Source organism: Nerophis ophidion, linkage group LG13, assembly GCF_033978795.1.
Source record: "Nerophis ophidion isolate RoL-2023_Sa linkage group LG13, RoL_Noph_v1.0, whole genome shotgun sequence".
NCBI lineage: Eukaryota > Metazoa > Chordata > Actinopteri > Syngnathiformes > Syngnathidae > Nerophis > Nerophis ophidion.
In genome coordinates, this window is record NC_084623.1 from 43,352,081 (window position 1) to 43,370,127 (window position 18,047).

An 18,047-nucleotide genomic window follows, 5' to 3' on the forward strand; every position below is an offset into this window, starting at 1 on the left:
AAAGCCTTGCCTGTACCGAAAGTAGCAGACGATGTGCGCGTGACGTCACTGGATGTAGGGCTCCTCACATCCTCACATTGTTTATAATCATAGCCTCTAGCAGCAAGAGCGATTCGGACCGAGAAAGCGACAATTCCCCCATTAAATTGAGCGAGGATGAAAGATTCGTGGATGAGGAAATTTAGAGTGAAGGACTAGAAAAAAAAGGCGATTCAGATGTTATTAGACACATTTACTAGGATAATTCTGGAAAATCCCTTATCTGCCTATTGTGTTGCTAGTGTTTTAGTGAGAATAAATAGTACCTGAAAGTCGGAAGGGTGTGGCCACGGTGTGTTGACCGCGAGAGTCTCTGAGGGAAGTCACGCTGCTGCAGCAGGACGGAAGCTCCGCTTATGTCTCCGGTAAGAGCCGACTTATTACCACAATTTTCTCACCGAAAAACTGCCGGTCGACATGTGGTCGGGAACCATGTCCGCTTGACCGCTCTGTTCCATAGTAAAGTTTCACCTTCAAGAATTTCAAACAAGGAAACACTGTGTTTGTGTGGCTAAAGGCTAAAAGCTTCCCACCTCCATCTTTCTACTTTGACTTCTCCATTATTAGTTTAGAGTGAAGGACTAGAAAAAAAAAAGTGATTGCAGTGGGAGCGATTCAGATGTTATTAGACACATTTACTAGGATATATCTGGAAAATCCCGTATCTGCTTATTGTGTTGCTAGTGTTTTAGTGAGATTAAATAGTACCTGAAAGTTGGAAGGGTGTTGCCACGGTGTGTTGACCGCGAGTGTCTTTGAAGGAAGTCACGCAGCTGCAGCAGGACGGAAGCTCCGCTGAAGTCCCCGGTATTACCACAATTTTCTCACCGAAACCTGCCGGTTGACATGTGGTCGGGATCCATGTCCGCTTGACCGCTCTGATCCATAGTAAAGCTTCACCTTCAAGAATTTCAAACAAGGAAACACTGTGTTTGTGTGGCTAAAGGCTAAAAGCTTCCCACCTCCATCTTTCTACTTTGACTTCTCCATTATTGATTTAGAGTGAAGGACTAGAAAAAAAAAAGTGATTGCAGTGGGAGCGATCCAGATGTTATTAGACACATTTACTAAGATAATTCTGGAAAATCCTTTATCTGCCTATTGTGTTGCTAGTGCTTTAGTGAGACTAAATAGTACCTGAAAGTCGGAGGGGTGTGGCAACCGGTGTGTTGTCCGCGAGTGTCTCTGAGGGAAGTCACGCAGCTGCAGCAGGACGGAAGCTCCGCTGATGTCTCCGGTAAGAGCCGACTTATTACCACAATTTTCTCACTGAAAAACTGCCGGTTGACATGTGGTCGGGATCCATGTCCGCTTGACCGCTCTGTTCCATAGTAAAGTTTCACCTTCGGGAATTTCAAACAAGGAAACACCGGCTGTGTTTGTGTGGCTAAAGGCTAAAAGCTTCCCACCTCCATCTTTCTACTTTGACTCCTCCATTATTAATTGAACAAATTGCAAAAGATTCAGCAACACAGATGTCCAGAATACTGTGTAATAATGCGATTGAAGCAGACTACTTGTAGCTTGGATCGGGCTGGAAAATAATATCCGCCACAACCCGAGACGTCAAAAGCACCGCGACGTTTTCAACAGTACACTTCACGGGAAATTTAAAATTGCAATTTAGTAAACTAAACCGGCCGTATTGGCATGTGTTGCAATGTTAATATTTCATCATTGATATATAAACTATCAGACTGTGTGGTGGGTAGTAGTGGGTTTCAGTAAGCCTTTAATCTGGTTATGTTCATCTGGAATTATGCTGCAATTTTCCTCTCCTCTTCCTTTTGGTTGAGTTTTTTCCCACCAAAAAGCAATCTTTCAGTATGAAGCAGTGCAGTGAGCACCAATAATAATAATATCAATCAAAACTGAGCATTGATATTTTTCTGAAAGTCTCATGCATCTAATAATCAGGTTGTGTCATGCTTTGGCAGGACATTTTGAGAGCCAACACTGCCATCTAGTGGTAGATTTTAATACACATGTGCAGTTTTGAGATGGTAAAGAAGACAATCAAAACACAAGAATGTATCAACATTTTTTTATTCTCTACAAGTGTTATTATTATTATTTATTTTTTTACCTATATGACATTTCAAACCAACAGTAAGAACAAGTATATCTCTTTACATATTTACAAATTGGTTTGGTCATTATTTACTGTACATAACTTGATTGATGCTAATTCGTGGCCGTGGGACATCAGACTTTTGATCACTGTTTGAGCACATAACATCCACATTTGAACTGTCCTCTGAAGAATAACAGTACATATCCTAGATGGAGTGGAATATCAATGGACGGTCAGGCAAAATAAGGGACAGGAGGGCACAAATATGACTTATTAATGAATAGTATGCACAAAAGTAATGAGACAAAAGGCCATTATGACTGTAAATATGAAAGAAACCATATGGACCATCCAATGTTTATTTGAGCTGGAAGCACAGCATCATGAAAAGAATGCCTGTCAAGTTACTATAAATAACTAATATTCAGGATGTTTGTCCTAAGTCTAATTCAGGGGTCACCAACACGGTGCCCGCGGGAACCAGGTAGCCCGTAAGGACCAGATGAGTCACCCGCTGGCCTTTTCTAAAAATAGCTCAAATAGCAGCACTTACCAGTGAGCTGCCTCTATTTTTTAAATTGTATTTTTTTACTAGCTGGTCTTGCTTTGCTCGACATTTTTAATTCTAAAAGAGACAAAACTTAAACAGAATTTGAAAATCCCAGAATATATTTTAAAGACTTGGTTTTTACTTGTTTAAATAAATTCCTTTATTTTTTTACTTTGCGTCTTATAACTTTCCGAAAGACAATTTTAGAGGGAAAATACAACCTTAAAAATTATTTTATGATTTTTAAACCTGTTTACCTTTTAAATTGCTTCCTCTTCTTTCCTGACAATCTAAATCAATGTTCAAGTAATTTTTTTTTTTTTTTTTTGTAAAAAATAATAAATACATTTTATTTTAATTCTTCATTTTAGCTTCTGTTTTTTAGACGAAGAATATTTGTGAAATATTTGTTTAAACTTATGATTAAAATAAAATAAAATAAATATTCTGGCAAATCTAGAAAAATCTTTAGAATCAAATTTAAATCTTTTGAATTTCTTTTAAATTTTTGTCTTTATTAGAAATATAGCTTGGTCCAATTTGTTATATATTCTAACAAAATGCAGATTGGATTTTAACCTATTTAAAACATGTCATCAAAATTCTCAAATGAATCTTAATCAGGAAAAATTACTAATGATGTTCTATAAATTATTTTTTAAATTTTTTTCAAAAAGATTCGAATTAGGTAGTTTTTCTCTTCTTTTTTTCGGTTGAATTTTGAATCTTAAAGAGTCGAAATTGAAGATAGACTATGTTTCGAAACTTAATTTTCTTTTTTTTTCTGTTTTATCCTCTTTAAAAGTGTTCAATTAAGCGTTTTTTTCATCATTTATTCTCTACAAAAAACCTTCCGTAAAAGGAAAAAAAAATGTACGACGGAATGACAGACAGAAATACACATTTTTTGTATATATATATATATATATATATATATATATATATATATATATATATATATATATATATATATATATATGGATTTATTTATTAAAGGTAAATTGAGCAAATGGGCTATTTCTGGCAATTTTTTTAAGTGTGTATCAAACTGGTAGCCCTTCGCATTAATCAGTACCCAAGAAGTAGCTCTTGCTTTCAAAAAAGTTGGTGACCCCTGCTCTAATTCTGAAGATGTGCCTCAATACTTCCGTCCACAGGTTGTCAACATTATAATGGCTAGTTGACACGTTAAGTTGACGGTTAAGTTTTTCACCTCGTTTGTCTGCAGAATGGCACGATTCGACTTGAGTTTACAATAAACACGAGAAGGTGACAGAAGGACTTTGCATTTTTCGCAGCACTTCTTCAACACACAGATTGAACACACACATAACCGCTGCATAAGCAAGAATGATGATCAGTACAGTATATTGGTGTTAATGCATAAAAAAAAAAAAGTCTGACCTTCTAGACTGGTCCTGTGTTTATTTGTTGAGCGTACATAATGTAAAAGCAAACCTGCAACAACAACAAAAAAACATCTACAATTACAATCCCTTCAATGATTTCAAATATTATGTTTATATGCCTCTAATGCAAAAAAATAAGTGAAAAAATGTGTTCTCCCTGTGGTCTAAAAGTGTGAATGGTTTTTGGTTTTCTATATGTGCCCTGCCTCTTGTCCAGAGTCAGCTGGGATAGGCTCCGGCTCACCAGTGAACAGGTTAGGTGTTAGAACATAGATGAGTTAAATTCGTTTTACCTTTAATTCTAGTCTAGAGCCGAAGTCGCAATATGTACAGTAGAAAACCGCGGATGTTTTCCTGCGCAGGATGGGGGGGGGGGGGGGGGGGGGGGGACCACCATTTAAATATACAGTAGGAAGGGGATAAACATGGCCCTGTTTACCTGAAACATGAAACGTGACAAATCAGGGGTTGCACGATCCAATTTAGCCGCCAGATATCTTAAAATGCGCAATTCCAACTTTGATGTAGGGTGGCGCTTTCCGTCATTTTCAGCAGACTGCATTGCAAAATTATCAACCCCCCCCCTCCCACTTCCCCTCACGCGAGATCCACCCAGTAATGGAGCCATATGAATCCCTTCCCTACTGTACACTTCTCTTTTCATAAAGCATTTGTCAAATAAGACTTTTTTTTCTCGTACCAGCAGCACGGATGTGACATAAATCAGAAAAGGATGAGCGTGGTCTAAAAAAATAAACACAACTTTGCCATGTCTTTTCATTTCAAAAGCGGTATTTAGTCATCATTGTCCAATGAAAAGCATGTAAAGTGGTACCTCGTTTTTTTGTAATGAACATTTTCACTTTCAGTGTGAATGTTGTCTGTCTATCTGCCCGGCGATGAGGTGGGGACTTGTCCAGGGTGTACGCCGCCTTCCGCTCGATTGTAGCTGAGATGGGCACCAGCGCCCCCCGCGACCCCAAAGGGGAATAAGCGGTAGAAAATGGACCGATGGATGGATTTTCACCTTCTTAGACCATCTTGGGTATCATACTCAAATTCTGGGCCCCAAGACTCATGAGGGGGGCCCCCCAATCCACCCTAAGCCCAATATCAGCACCTAATACACACACACTTGGTACGTTCACATGGAATAAAACAAACCCATCATTGCATGGATTTGATTGAAACAAGATGTTTAAAACACAATTTGATTCAGGTTTTAGATTTTTTTTTTAAAGATGCGATTAAAATATCTACAAAATATACCAAAAAAACAACAAAATAAATTGGTTTTATTTTGGGGGGGAAAAAGTCAGTTTCCTTACAAAAAACACACAATTTCAATATAAAGTGGCCAGAGTAGGAATTTAAATAATCATATAACCTACCATTATTCACTCAAATGATTATAAATATTTCAATATTTACTTCAGAATGTAACGTCGAGATTAGCGAATTCACGTAATATTGTCGTCAGTGAATTGATTATTAGTAGTGAACCTCCCCCCGTCTTTCAAACCTAGTGACACCCCTGTTTCTAACCTAAAACAAGGGTCCTTAAACGCACCACAGTTATTTGCAATGATATGCAAAAAAGGGATATTCATATTTTCATCTTTCTTCTATCACCTCATCCTTCCTGGCGGAACACATTTTTTTGTATTTTTCGTAGGGAATAAAGGTAGTCTTAGACCTTCTTAATCTGATTCAATCATTATACTTTGACGGTTATATTAATTATATATTTAAATTTGTGTCTTTTTTAAAGAAAAAAATAATAAACTGCAGTAGTCATTTCTGTCATTCCTCAGAATCGAGTGCCCAAACAGATCCTGCCCCAAAGTACGAAAAAAGCCACCTTGGGGCCAAAGAAAGTTGAAAATGCCAGCACTTTGATAAAGAAGGTGAGAAACAACGTTGAATTTAAGACAGAAGGGCCTGTGTGTCTTCATCCTTAAATGAAAGGAAAACATGTTACTATTTTATTCATCATTTATCTGTGTTTTTAATTGTTTTCTGCAGGTAAAACTTTAATTATTCTCTCGAAAACGGGTTGGATGTCTAAAAGGTATTGTTTATTTTTTAGTCTACTATTATTATCATGTATATTACCTTCTCAGTTTATTAGGGGTGTAACGGTATGTGTATTTGTATTGAACCGTTTCGGTACGGGGGTTTCGGTTGGGTACGGGGTGTATCGAACAAGTTTCAAAGCTAACGTCTTAACAAGCTGATTTGTTTCTTCTGCCTCTGTGTCAGCACCCAGCATTGTCCCACCCACACAACCATCTGATACGAAGCGATAACAGCCAATCAGCAGTGCGTATTCAGAGCGCATGTAGTCAATGCTTCAGCGTCGAGCAGAAAGGTGTTTAGCAGGTGAACATAAGGCTGCGTACTTTCCCCAAATTATAATAAACACCTCTCAGTCAACGTTTTAGTTACATCGCTATGAGCCCGTTGACGTTCTAGAAACTTGCTCGCTGCAGTCATAGCTTGAGGTGAAGGCTAATTAGCTTTTAGCGTAACGTTAGCTCATTTTGTGTGTGTGTGTGCGCGGGAGTGTGTGTTGGGGCAGCAAAGCCCTGTCTGTCTGTTATTTCACTTGAACTCCATGGTGTTCAGGGATGAATAGTCTCTCCTATTGCTATTGTACTATTTTTTCAGCTGTAGTTACATTAATCATTAGTAATGTAGCAGCCTAGTTTTGAATGGCAGGGTTCCTGCTATCACATATTGACAAAAATATAACATTTATATAATAAAAATCAACTACAGGCTTCCCAAATGCTGTAATAAATTAAGCATGATGAGTTGACTTGAAACTGTTTAATGTTGCACTTGTTATATGTAGAAGAAAAGTTTTGTCATTTTATTTAATCTGAGCAACAACTTGAGGCAGTTTAATGTTGATTAACGTGGGCAGAATTATTATAGTGTTCCCAATGTTAAAAGGATAAAGCCATTGTTTACAAATTTGGTAAATAAATAACCAAAAAATGTATATTTTGTTGATTTCTTACTGTACCGAAAATGAACCGAACCGTGACCTCTAAACCGAGGTATGTACCGAACCGAAATTTTTGTGTACCGTTAAACCCCTACAGCTTATACATATGACTACCATTATTAGTATTAATGTTATTATTCTCATCCTACTAATTGTATTGTACACAAAAAAAGAAAGCTTTGCTGTGTTTGTTTTCTGTATGCGCTGCAATGAATCAATTTTTTAGTCAAACCTTTTGACTAACAAAAGCCGAGGTACCACTCTAACTCCATTTTTTTTTTTTTACCCCAAAAAATGAAGAAACATGACAAGAATAATACGATTTCTAGAAGATGGCAGGCTGTCTAAGTTGCTCTAAAAAGTGCATAGACACAATAAAGTCTTTGTTTATAATTAGGTATATTATATTGCATCATTCTCTTCTCTTCTAAGGCCATTTCAACCCTCGTATCAAACATTCACTTTATCGATGCATCATCATCGGGATCACTATTATTTGTGACATTTGTTACATTAGACATAACACCTGTGACAGAAATAATGAATTTCTTATCGCATAACACAGGACACATGCATTTATGAAGGATTTCCAGCTCACTGCGCTAATGAATCGTTCCAAAAAGAAAGTAAAATCCAATAAAAGCGTGATTTAAATCTTCCACCTTCAAATAAACCCGGATGATGGTTTCCATCAAGAAATTGGCATTTTATGAACTCTGCACTGTAGTTTGTTGTGAGATAGAAAAGGAGGAGTAGAGAAAGACACAGTTGTCGTGGTAAAATAAAGGGCAGCAGGCTGGTTCAGCCCATACTCAATTTCATTTTCTTCACTGGATTTCAACAAAAACTCTTTTAAGTCCTGTTTTCCAGGCGGAGCTCAGACCAGCGAGCCTGCTCTGCTCTGGGCGGGCACCATGACGGGCACCGCCCCCATCCGCTCCAGCGTGGCCTGACTCACGGCGTAGGAGTGCGTATGCTGCCCGTGCGTGGGCGTCACCACGGGCTTCAGGCTCACGGAGCCGTTGCTGCGCACCATGGTGGGCGGGGAGGGGGCGGAGTTTGTGGTGACCACCAGGGTCTTGGGCGGCGGGAGCGTGTGGCTGCCGTTGGCAAAGGAGGACGTCGTCGTCGCGGGCTGGGCGTGGCGAGACAGCGGGGCCGAGCCCGGCGTGGGAGGGACCGCCGAGCCGTGGCCGTGTCCCGGGTTCTGGGACTGTCTGTGTCCGTGTGCGCCGTGGACCGCGTTGGAGAAGGTCTGCCGCGTGTCCCCGTTGTAGCGCGTGTAGGAGTTGGTGTCGTAGTTGGGTTTGGGGTTGTGCCAGTAGCGACTGTTGTAGGTGTTGGTGGACGTCAGGGTGTCGTTCTCTGAAGACGAGGCGTCGGCGTGGAAAGCCTTCACTGACGACGACCTCTTCGGTGGGAGGTCGTCTTCCCTGTGGACGCGGGAGAGAGGTCAGTGACCGGGCATGTCCACTTTTGAAATATACTGTGTGTGTGTATATATATATATATATATATATATATACACATATATATATGGATACACAGTGCACGTTCTCCCACTTAAAATGATGACGGAGGTCTGTAATTTTCATCATAGGTACACTTCAACTGTGAGAGACAGAATGTGAAAAAAAAAATCCAGGAATACGCATTGTAGGAATTTTAAAGAATTTATTCGTAAATTATGGTAGAAAATAAGTATTTGGTCGACCATTCAAAGCTCTCGCTGATGGAAGGAGGTTTTGGCTCAAAACCTCACGATACATGGCCCCATTCATTCTTTCCTTAACACGGATCAATCGTCCTGTCCCCTTAGCAGAAAAACAGCCCCAAAGCATGATGTTTCCACCCCCATGCTTCACAGTAGGTGTGGTGTTCCTGGGATGCAACTCAGTATTCTTCTTCCTCCAAACACAAGGAGTTGAGTTTATACCAAAATGGATACATGGATGATACAGCAGAGGATTGGTAGAATATCATGTGGTCAGATGAAACCAAAATAGAAATTTTTGGTATGAACTCAACTCGTGTTTGGAGGAAGAAGAATAATGAGTTGAAACCCAAGAACACCACACCTACTGTGAAGCATGGGGGTGGAAACATCATGATTTGGGGCTGTTTTTCTGCTAAGGGGACAGGACGATTGATCCGTGTTAAGGAAAGAATGAATGGGGCCATGTATCGTGAGATTTTGAGCCAAAACCTCCTTCCATCAGTGAGAGCTTTGAATGGTAGACCAAATACTTATTTTTCACCATAATTTACAAATAAATTCTTTAAAATTCCTACAATGTGAATTCCTAGATTTTTCCCCCCATATTCTGTCTCTCACAGTTGAAGTGTACCTATGATGAAAATTACAGACCTCTGTCATCATTTTAAGTGGGAGAACTTGCACAATCGGTGGCTGACTAAATACTTTTTTGCCCCACTGCATATATATATATATATACATATATATATACATATACATATATATACATATACATATACATATATATATATATATATATATATATATATATATATATATATACATATATATATATATATATGTAGAAAATGGATGGATATATATATATATATATATATATATATATATATATATATATATATATATATATATGTATGATAATAATGGATTACATGTACCTGGGGATAGGTTGATTGGCAACAGTAAATTGGCCCGAGTATGTGAATGTGAGTGTGAATGTTGTCCGTGTTAGGGACAACATTAAATATTTCTTTATTTAAATGTGTCCCATTTAGCCTCCATACTATACATCATCTGGAATAAATGTTACTTCCCCTAACCAAAAAAAGTTAAACAAGTGGACACAGCAGACTTATTCAGAAGTAGAGTGGTAATTAGTGGTGTCCCGATCAGATATTGACATTTGTCCGATTTTGGCAAAAAAAACCAACTCATTTGATCGGCTTGCATTTAAAATATCAGATAAAAGACGTTGCAAAATCAACAAATACCACTTTAATTTTTACCTAATTAAATACAGCATAAGTCCATCCCAGACGGTTAATAATCAACAGGCTTGTGTTTTTATACCTACCGTTGTTATCCGACATATTTAACTGCAGTAGGAAGGGTATTCATATGGTCCTATTCATCACGGTATACCTAACACATGAAACGTGACAATAGCATTTGAATATCTGAAAATGTGATTTGTGATAGTTACAACTTTGACCTCAGCGTTAGTTGCTACTTAGAGTAGCGTTTTCCATCATTTTCAGCAGACTGCATTGCAAAATGATTGACCCCCCCACCCTTCCTCTCACCCGGGCCGTATGAATCCCTTCCCTGCTGTAGCTTCTGAAAAATAAATGATCGAGCTACCTGATTTCATTGGGGATCTCCTCCTCGTCATACTTGTTCTTATTCTTCCAGTAGTAAAGGGTGACCACCACTAACATGGAGCAGATGATGATGGCCAGCACTCCGGTAGCAATTGTTCCTGCTATCAGACCAACACCCTTAGGCTGGGCTGGAAAACACAGAAAAACAGCAACAATTGAAACAAAATTAAAAAATAGTCCGTCACAGAGCTTCAACATACACTATATTGCCAAAAGTATTTGGCCACCTGCCTTGACCAGCACATGAACTTGAATCACCATCTCATTCCTAACCCATAGGGTTCAATATTACAGCTTCAACTCTCCTGGGAAGGCTGTCCACAAGGTTGCAGAGTGTGTTTATAGGAATTTTCGACCGTTCTTCCAAAAGCGCATTGGTGAGGTCACACACTGATGTTGGTCGAGAAGGCCTGGCTCTCAGTCTCTGTTTTAAATCATCCCAAAGGTCTTCTATCGGGTTCAGGTCAGGACTCTGTGCAAGCCAGTCAAGTTCATCCACATGGACCTTGCTTTGTGCACTGGTGCACAGTCATGTTAGAAGAGGAAGTGGCCCGCTCCAAACTGTTCCCACAAGGTTGGGAGCATGGACTTGTCCAAAATGTTTTGGTATCCTGGGGCATTCAAAGTTCCTTTCACTGGAACTAAGGGGCCAAGCCCAACTCCCGAAAAATAACCCCACACCATAATTTCTCCTCCACTGAATTTCACACTCGGCACAATGCAGTCAGAAAATGACCGTTCTCCTGGCAACCTCCAAATCCAGACTCGTCCATCAGATGGCCAGATGGAAAAGCGTGATTCATCACTCCAGAGAAGGCGTCTTCACTGCATGAGAGTCCAGTGGCGACGTGCTTTTCACAACTGCATCCGACACTTTGCATTGGACGTGGTGATGTATGGCTTAGATGCAGCTGCTCGGCCATGGGAACCCATTCCATGAAGCTCTCTGCGTACTGTACGTGGGTTAATTGGAAGGTCACATGAAGTTTGGCGCTCTGTAGCAACTGACTGTGCAGAAAATCTTTGCACTTTGCGCTTCAGCATCTGCTGAACCCTTTCTGTCAATTTCCGTGAGCTACCATTTTGTGGCTGAGTTGCTGTTGTTCCCAAACTCTTCCACTGTCTTATAATAAAGCCGACAGTTGACTTTGGAATATTTAGGAGCGAGGACATTTCACGACTGGATTTGTGGCACAGGGGGCATCCTATGACAGTTCCTCGCTGGTAATCAATGAACTCTTGAGAGCGGTCCATTCTGTCACGGCGTGGACTCGAACCCGTTCCTGCCGGGACGTCCGCTGACAGCGCGCTCGGACACCCCCCTGCTCGCGCTGAGAGCAGCACGCCCACGCAGCGACACGTCTGCAGATAATCATCAATCCGCACACCTGGTATTGATGAGGACGAGCTGCTTAAAGGACTAGTGGACCCAAGGATCCTGGCGGGAACTTAGTTCTCAAATGGTGTACTGCAAGCAACAAGCTTTATGCTCTATCCTTGTTTCCTCTCCGTGGCTTGATTTGTCCCCTGTCTGCTCCCGCGTTCCCGCAGTGTTTTCCTTACGTTGCTCTGGATCTCAACTGCCACCGGAATCTGACGCCTCTGTCTCACCCCGGATCACCTGCCTGCCCCAAAGAGTGCCTCGTTCCTTCGTTCTCATCAACACTTGTTAACACACACTTCAGCTTACTACACACAGCCTCACACACTCTTGGGTTTTGACACACTCCATTTTCTTAGGTAAGCTTATTTGTTAGTATTGTTTTGTATTATTATACATATATTGACTGTATTTATAATAAATTATTGTACATACATTCGCCTAGTGTCTATTGCCGTCATCTCCCCTTAGTCAAACATAACACATTCTTTTACAAATGTTTGTAGCAACAGTCTCCATGCCCAAGTGCTTGATTTTATACACTTGTGGCCAGGCTAAGTGATTAGAACACCTGACTCTGATCATTTGGATGGGTGGCCATATTGTCAGGTTTGCCCCTGACAGTTTGTTTGTGTTTTAGTTTTTTCCACTGTGTGTGTTTAGCATTTCCTGTTTTTAGTTCCTGTCAGCGCTTTTATTTTGTCTGTTTCCTGTTTTTTTCTCTGTGCGCTGTTTTTCCCTCAGATGCGGCTGATTGGCACCTGGCCACACCTGGTGTCAATCAGCCCGATCCTATTTGTACCTGCTTTTGTCCTCCAGTCAGTGCAGGATTATTGTCTTGTCGATGTCGCTATTGTCGCTCCTGTCGTGTTGTGCCGTGTCATGTATTTGCAGCATAGCGGTAAGCTATAACCATTAGATGTTTGTAGCTTACGTCACAAACTAACTCTGAAAAAGTTAGTTTGTGACGAACACCAAGATGCAGAGACGGAGGCAGGCATTGAACAGGAAAACATGATTTAATCAAAATATTACAACAAGAACAAACCAAAGGGGTACAACCAAAAGCGCGCACAAGGCGGATAACAAACTAAGGGAGCTAGCATGGGGGATAGAAAATAAAAGGAGCTTAACATGGAAGCTAGCAAAAACAAAAAGTGTGGAAGCTAGCGGGTAGTGAGCAGGAAAACAAAAGTCGTAACGTGTAGTACAAAATAAACTGGAAGCAGGGAACAAAGATCAGTAAGCTACAAACATCTAACGCAGGGGTAGGGAACCTACGGCTCTAGAGCCAGATGTGGCTCTTTTGATGACTGCATCTGGCTCTCAGATAAATCTTAGCTGACGTTGCTTAACACGATAAGGAATGGATTATTCCGCCGATAATCACGATGTTACAAATAGCGTTCAAGATATAAAACATTCTCATGCATTTTAATCCATCCATCCGTTTTCTACCGTACCTGTTCAAGAAATAACAATGTTATTAAAAAGAATTAGAGACTTAATATACTCTAAAAATGTTGGTCTCACTTAAAAAAAGTACCCATTTAGTTTTATTTAGTGTTAAAAAAATATGACATAGCTCTCAAGGAAATACATTTTAAAATATTTGGCTTTCATGGCTCTCTCAGCCAAAAAGGTTCCCGACCCCTGATCTAACGGATATAGCTAACCGCTACGCTGCAAATACAAGACACGGCACGACACGACAGGAGCGACAAGAGCTACATCGAAAAGACAATACTCCAGCACTGACTGGAGGACAAAAGCAGGTACAAATAGGAGCGGGCTGATTGACACCAGGTGTGGTCAAATACCAATCAGCCGCAGATGAGGGGAAAACAGCGCACAGGGAAAAAAACAGGAAACAGACAAAATAAGGAAATAAAAACAGGAAATACTAAACACACACAGAGGAAAAACTAAAACACAAACAAACTGTCAGTGGCAAGCCTGACAATATATACTTTCGGCAACGTAGTGTATCCTGCGTTTTCAGAACAGGATTAAAAAAAAAGTGTTAACATTCTTTACTGTCAAGCCTATCCGACACACATCAGTCCTCACTTTGGTCTGTCAAATATGCAAAGTTTAACCAATTTTTTTCATGACTTTGCATAGACGTCGAGCTTTTAAACTTGTCCCGCCAATCTTTCCGTTCTCTAGTGAAATGTCTATAAACAAAAATGTCACACATGTGATGTACTTACGTGCGACAACCTGCAGATTGATCAAGCATGTGCTCTTTCCTATAACATTGCTGGAGGTGCACTGGTAGAGTCCTGAGGTGCTGCTGCTGATGTTTCTCAGCGTTACAGTGCCCTGCATCTGGTCTGTGGAACACACACAGGCGGCATTGTAATTAAAGCATGGATACTCTCAACTAAATAGCATAGAGATACATTGTTGCACACACAGAGAGAGACAGTATATGTTACATTACAATGTGTTCAATTGTATTTTAGTCCCAATGTTATCATCATTTGAACTATTGCCAACAATAACCAGCAGAGGGAGCTAGTTAGCTTTGATAGAAAAAGTGTTTCACGAGCCACTGGATGGATGCAAGGTGTTTTTCTAATTATCTGATTTTATTTTTGTATTGTTATTTTAAATTTAAAATTATGGCAATTCATTCGGACTGTAAAATTTACCAGGGGATGTCTAAAATATTTCTTACATATTGCCATTTAAATGTACATTATTCTCAAAAAGATGGGGTTGCAAAAGAAAAATATAGGCCATGAAATACTATATAGCATGTACAGAATGAAGGGGGGAAAAAAAAACATTAATTTCTTGAAAAAAAGGTTACAAATGAAATTCTTGTTGATTATAAATAGAAAATAATAAGCTAGAGAAATGGGGACATTCAATAAAAGCAAAAAAAGCTATGAGATTGAGACTGAATACTAGTGTAAAACATGTTTTACACCAGTTTTTAATATATATAATACAATCATATATTGAATGATAATATATACATATACAAATTAAAATAAATTATGATAATACAGCTGTATATAAAACTTAATTTCCACAATTCCTTAATTTCTATCAAATTCTAATATGTGATATAAACTCATTATAAAGTGAAATATGTCAAGCTTTTATTTGTTACAATTTTAACGATTAATCTACAGTTTTAAAAGTTTTTTTAAAAATTCTGAAATGTTCCATTTGTGGTGTTCATATACTGTAAGCCAGAATCATCAAAACTATATCAAAATAAGTCTTGCAATATCTTGAGCTTATGTCATATATTGGTTTCACCTTGTAAATTAAATTACTGGTATAAACCAACCTTTGCACAATATTGTAATCTTTCACCTGAAAATTTATGTCTATATATACAGTACATATATAGATATGCATGTATGTGTGTGTGTATATATATATATATATATAGATATATATATATATACATATACATATATATGTGTGTATGTATATATATATATATATATATATATATATATATATAAATATATATATATATATATGTGTATATATATATATATATATATTATATATACATACACATATATTAACAGTAAATGAACAAGTAGATTAATAATTCATTTTCTACCACTTCCATCCATCCATACATCCATCCATATTCTACCACTTGTCCTTAATAATTTTGACAAAATAATATAATAGAAAATGACACAATATGTTACCGCATATGTCAGCAGACTAAATTCAGAGCCTTTGTTCGTTTACTTACTACCAAAAGACAAGTTGTCTAGTATGTTCACTATTTTATTGAATGATTAACTGCAATAAGAAACATGTTTAATATACCGTAAATGTGTGGTTAAAATAAAGTCAATAATGCAATTTTTTGTGGTCCCCTTTATATAGAAAAGTATTGAAATAATTTTGGTACCGGTACCAAAATATTGGAATTGGGACAACACTACTGTGTATATAAAATGTTTAGGGTTGGTTTTGCATTGTCAGCCGCCTCCTTAACAGCAGTTCTTAACTATTTAGAATGCTCCGAAAAAAACTGAAAAACATGTGTTCTGGTACCACGTAATGATTTCGGAGGATGGGCAAAATACAATGAAATAAAGTGCAGTTGCACTTTAATGCATTTTTTTATTTTTTACTCAAATCAACATAGTTGTTTTTTTTTACACATACACTTCGCTTTTAAGTATAGCATCCCTTAATTCAGTGTTTTTCAACCTTTTTTGAGCCAAGGCACATGTTTTGCTTTTAAAAAATCCGGAGGCACACCACCTGCAGAAATCAGTAAAAAACTAAACTTAGTTGACAGTAAAAAGTTGTTGTCGCAATTGTTGGATATGACTTTAAACCATAACCAAGCATGCATCAATATAGCTCTTGTCTCAAAGTAGGTGTACTGTCACCACCTGTCACATCACACCATGACTTATTTGGACTTTTTTTGCTGTTTTCCTGTGCGTAGTGTTTTAGTTCTTGTCTTGCGCTCCTATTTTGGTGGCATTTTCCTGTAGCAGTTTCATGTCTTCCTTTGAGCGATATTGCCCGCATCTACTTTGTGTTAACAATCAAGAATATTTCAGTTGTTTTTAATCCTTCTCTGTGGGGACATTGTTGATTGTAATGTCATGTTCGGATGTACATTGTGGACGCCGTCCACTGTAAGTCTTTGCTGTCGTCAAGCATTTTGTTTTTGTTTACTTTGTTTCCAGTTCAGTCTTTGTTTTGTTCTGCATAGCCATCCCTAAACTTCAGTGCATTTCCCTGGGGCAGGGGTCGGCAACCCGCGGCTCTTTGGCCACTCCAATGTGGCTCAGCTGTATAATAGCCGACCCCCCCCGATTATTTCGGGGGGTTTCCGGATTTTGGTGCCTGTCCCGGACATCACCCGGGACTATCATTCTCCGAATTTCACTCGGACTACAATATTTAGGGCGTGCCGTGATGGCTTTACTTTTAACGTCCTCTACAACATGTCATGAAGCCCGCCTTTACACCATGCTATCTGCGTGACGGCCGGACGCTTGGATTTCGCTGCTTCTATCGTCACACGTACGGGATTGCAAGGCATACTTGGTCAACAGCCATACAGGTTGAACTGAAGGTTGTGATGTAAACAACTTTAACCCTCTTACTAATATGCGCCACACTGTGAACCCACACCAAACAAAAATGACAAACACATTTCGGGAGAACATCCGCACTGTAACACATTATAAACGCAACACAACAAATACCCAGAATCCTTTGCATCCATGACTATTCCTGGCTATATCATACACCCCCGCACCCCCACCTCAACTGACGCACGGGGGGGTTTGGTGCTATCGGGGTGTATAATATAGCCAGGAACAGTCATAGGTGCATGGGATTCTGGGTAATTGGTATGTTGCGTTTATAATGTGTTACAGTGCGGATGTTCTCCCAAAATTTGTTTGTCATTCTTGTTTGGTTTGGGTTCACAGTGTGTCGCATATTAGTAAGAGTGTTAAAGGTGTTTATACCACAACCTTCAGTGTAACCTGTATGGCTGTTGAACAACTATGCCTTGCAGTCGTGTACGTGTATCTGCGGAAGCCACATACAACATGTTACTGGACTGGCAAGCTGTTTGTACATGTTGTAGAAGGCGTCAAAGGCAGTGTCTTAATAGCACGCCCTTAATATTGTTATCTGGGTGACCATCAGCAGATATACGCGGGAAAGGTTGCTTTGGGAATTCGGGAACCTCCCGGAAAATTTGGGAGGGTTGACAAGTGTAATGCTGTGAAGCGGAATTCATGTAAAACTCACGGGCCGCGTGTCTAAGATCCCTGGTTTACACATAGCACAAAGTAAAAAAAAAAAACTCTTTATGCTGTGTTGTTTCATTTTAAATTTCAAAAGAGTTTTGTGGCTCCCATTGTCTTCTTTTTTTTGTGGAACGGGTCAAAATGGCTCTTTGAGTGGTGAAGGTCGCCGACCCCTGTCCTAGGGGCACCCACCATTTATTCATTTTTGGTTTAAGCATTAGACATCTTTTTACCTGCAACCTGCCTCCTGCTGTTTCCGACATCTACAAAGAAATTAGATACCGGCTGCCACCTACTGATATGGAACAGTATTACGCTGTTACTCTGCCGAGTAACACATCATTTTCAGACTATAATTACTGGTTTGCAAAGATTATTTTTAACCCAAATAGGGTAAAGGCCTACTTGAAACCCACTACTACCGACCACGCA

At 39.2% G+C, this 18,047-nt stretch overlaps 1 protein-coding gene across 1 annotated transcript in view; it reads right to left on the reverse strand.

Moving 5' to 3' along the window:
* Positions 1-2,068: 2,068 nt before the first annotated feature.
* Positions 2,069-18,047, reverse strand: part of igsf11 (immunoglobulin superfamily member 11) — a 327,969-nt gene continuing 311,990 nt past the window's right edge. The window contains exons 6-8 of the mRNA XM_061918978.1: positions 14,058-14,180; positions 10,444-10,591; positions 2,069-8,518 (exon numbers count right to left, since the gene is read on the reverse strand). Of these exons, the coding sequence (XP_061774962.1) occupies positions 7,963-8,518; positions 10,444-10,591; positions 14,058-14,180 (827 nt within the window). The 3' untranslated portion in view covers positions 2,069-7,962. The remainder of the gene's footprint in view (positions 8,519-10,443; positions 10,592-14,057; positions 14,181-18,047) is intronic.